At 39.8% G+C, this 2,686-nt stretch overlaps 1 protein-coding gene across 1 annotated transcript in view; it reads left to right on the top strand.

Annotated features, from left to right (window-relative positions):
• LOC119426836 (NACHT, LRR and PYD domains-containing protein 12-like) overlaps positions 1-868 on the top strand; it is a 59,032-nt gene extending 58,164 nt beyond the window's left edge. Inside the window, exon 11 of the mRNA XM_037694419.1 lies at positions 418-868. Coding sequence (XP_037550347.1) covers positions 418-868 — 451 coding nt within the window. The remainder of the gene's footprint in view (positions 1-417) is intronic.
• The last annotated feature ends 1,818 nt before the right edge of the window (positions 869-2,686 follow it).

The following is a 2,686-nucleotide window of genomic DNA, read 5'->3' as shown; positions in this document are numbered from 1 at the left end:
ATATATATATATATATATATATATATATGGTGGCCATCTTGAATTTTGATCTGGCAACCATATTTTTTTCTTACGTCTAGATGTAGCTACACACCAAAAAGGAAGTCAGTACCACTCTTATATTTTAAATAATCATGCTCACAACATTCACAGACAGACGGACGGTATTTCTCATTCTCCCTCTTTTCTCTGTGACGGGGAAAAAAAGCAGCTATGATAACAGACAAACATATGAAAGTCTCTGCAGACGTATGAGCTTCAAGCTCAGTGTATCCACTCTAACCATTACCACAAGAGCTGAGATGAGCTGGTTACACTCCACAGCCTCAAGTCCTTGCTGTTCTTTATACCGAATGTGATTCTTTTCTAGTTGAGTGTCTGGAAACAGAAGTTTATGGTTTTGTCTTCTCTCTTCAGGTGGAAATCTGGCATCGTATCAAGCTTAGAAGGGTCTGATTGGGATTCTGCTGAGTCATCTGATAATGAGTCAGATGATTGTGATGATCTAATTGATGATGAGCATGATGATCATGATGATCTAACTGATGATGATTATTATCAAGATGATCCAACCGATGATGAGTCTGATGATTATAATGATCTAACTGATGATGAGCATGATGATTGTGAGGATCCAACTGATGAGTATGATGACCTTGATGATCCAAGCAATGATGAGCCTGATGATCATGATGATCCAACCGATGAAGATGATGAAGATGATGATGAAGTTGATGATGATCCAACTGATGAGTATGAAGATCATGATGATCCAACCGATTATGAGCCTGATGATGATGATAATCTAACCAATGAAGATGATGATGAAGATGATGATGAAGATTACGATGATGATGGTCTCATGTGATCACAGTGATGATTTTATTTTCATACGTACATTTGTTTTTTATTGTGAATTTGTCTGATTCTTTTTTAAATTAATTTTTGTACCAGTCAGTTTAAAGGTCAAGTTGTATTAGACATTAAAAAATCAACAGAATAAAATGGAATAGTTTTATTCAGTTAAATAATTTGAATTTTAAATAAAATCCACTCAAGTTTAGTCTTTATTTTCTAACTGTTTTTGTCTTAAAAAATGTTTTAAAATGCAAATATCAATCCATACATTTATCCATTCATCCATCCATCCATCAATCCTTCACTTCACCGCTTGCTCTTGCCGAAATCAGATGCTTCTCCCCTCCCCTCATTCTCCGCTTTGTTTTGCTGCTCTGTCTGTCTGTGAAACTGCTTCTGAGCCTCTCTTGCATATCGTTTGAACCATAATTATGGACTTGATTTGATCAGTTGGTTCCTTAACATAATTTACAACATTTCTTCGAAGAGAAGACAGGCTTTAGGCGAGCCGATTTGCCCTGTTGGCACGCATGCAGCTGGATATTTCATCGACTTGAAGACTTGATGATGTGTCTATCTCTGCTGCCATTTGTGGATTTTAAGGACGCATATTTAATTGGATTTACGATAACTGGTTCCTGCTTTTTGGATTCAGCTGGTTGCTGGTTTTATCTACAATCAAGGAAGTCGTCTGCAGCAAATTTTTGACCCGATCACGCTGCTTGCCTTTACGATGGCTTGGTTCATATCTCAAGTACCCAGACGTATGCTTTGGGCAGAATGGATCTGATCTCGGGATTTTACTTAGTCACGTTCCATCAGTGTGGCCATGTAATTTGGACATCTCGGAACCGAGTGGACTAACACAGACTCAAGGTAGATGTCATTAAGTTCTGCCTGTCCCCAAAATAACTGTGTTTATCTGAATTTGGCTACCTTGGCTGGCCTTGAAGGTCATCTTATCTGAATTCTCCTAGAGAACATGTGATCTGACGCTGACCACCCCTTCCCTGAGGAATTTCCAACTGATAACCAGATGAAACCAGCTGAATAAACTTTGTGTCATCATTTCAGGACTCTTGGATTCTTATGGTGGTTATTCTTGGCCATTCCTCGACATACCTCGAGAATGTTTATGGATCTCACCGGAGGACACTGGCTGATTATTCCATCCTTATCAGAACTCTTACAGTGCCCTCGAGAGCATCCATGATCATGCTCACCGCTCTCGTCGTCCCCCCTCTGCAGAATGTCTACATCACTATGTGCTTGTTTGTGTGAGGTGTTTTTTAATGTTAGAGTTTTTTCTTCTCAGGCAGGACAAAAAAAGTCTGATAGGAATTTTTTTGCCTCCAATTCCTACATGTGTCCAGTTTACCACTTTTATAGTCTGTCCAAACAGGTCTCACTTGTAAATGAGTCTTTGAGGCTCAATGTGACTTATCTGTTTAAATAAAGGTTGAATGAATTAATGAAAAAATCCGTTCCTCAGTCAGTCAACGTGTCAGTCATCAGATGTACCCAGCTGGTATAATAGCCTGGCCAAATGAGGAGATAGAAGCCTCTGACATCAAGACCTGAAAGCTCCTCACAATGCATGGAGGGTTTCCGCCCAAGTCCACAACCCTGAGAAAGGGGGGAGGCAGACGACTAGTGAGCATCAGAGCCACTAAACAGGATTAAACAACTAAAATCCTGAAGTACATGAGGAAAGCCGCTGATGATGAACTGATGAGGGAATGTCTCTCTCAGGCAGCAACAGAAACCCAATGTGGAAGTGGATGAACTAGAGGAGCCATCATGGAAATATAAGCTCTTGTACCACCAG

This window comes from Nematolebias whitei, chromosome 20 (assembly GCF_014905685.2).
Source record: "Nematolebias whitei isolate Nwh7 chromosome 20, NemWhi1, whole genome shotgun sequence".
Taxonomy (NCBI): Eukaryota; Metazoa; Chordata; class Actinopteri; order Cyprinodontiformes; family Rivulidae; genus Nematolebias; species Nematolebias whitei.
This window is presented reverse-complemented; position numbering and strand designations above follow the sequence as displayed.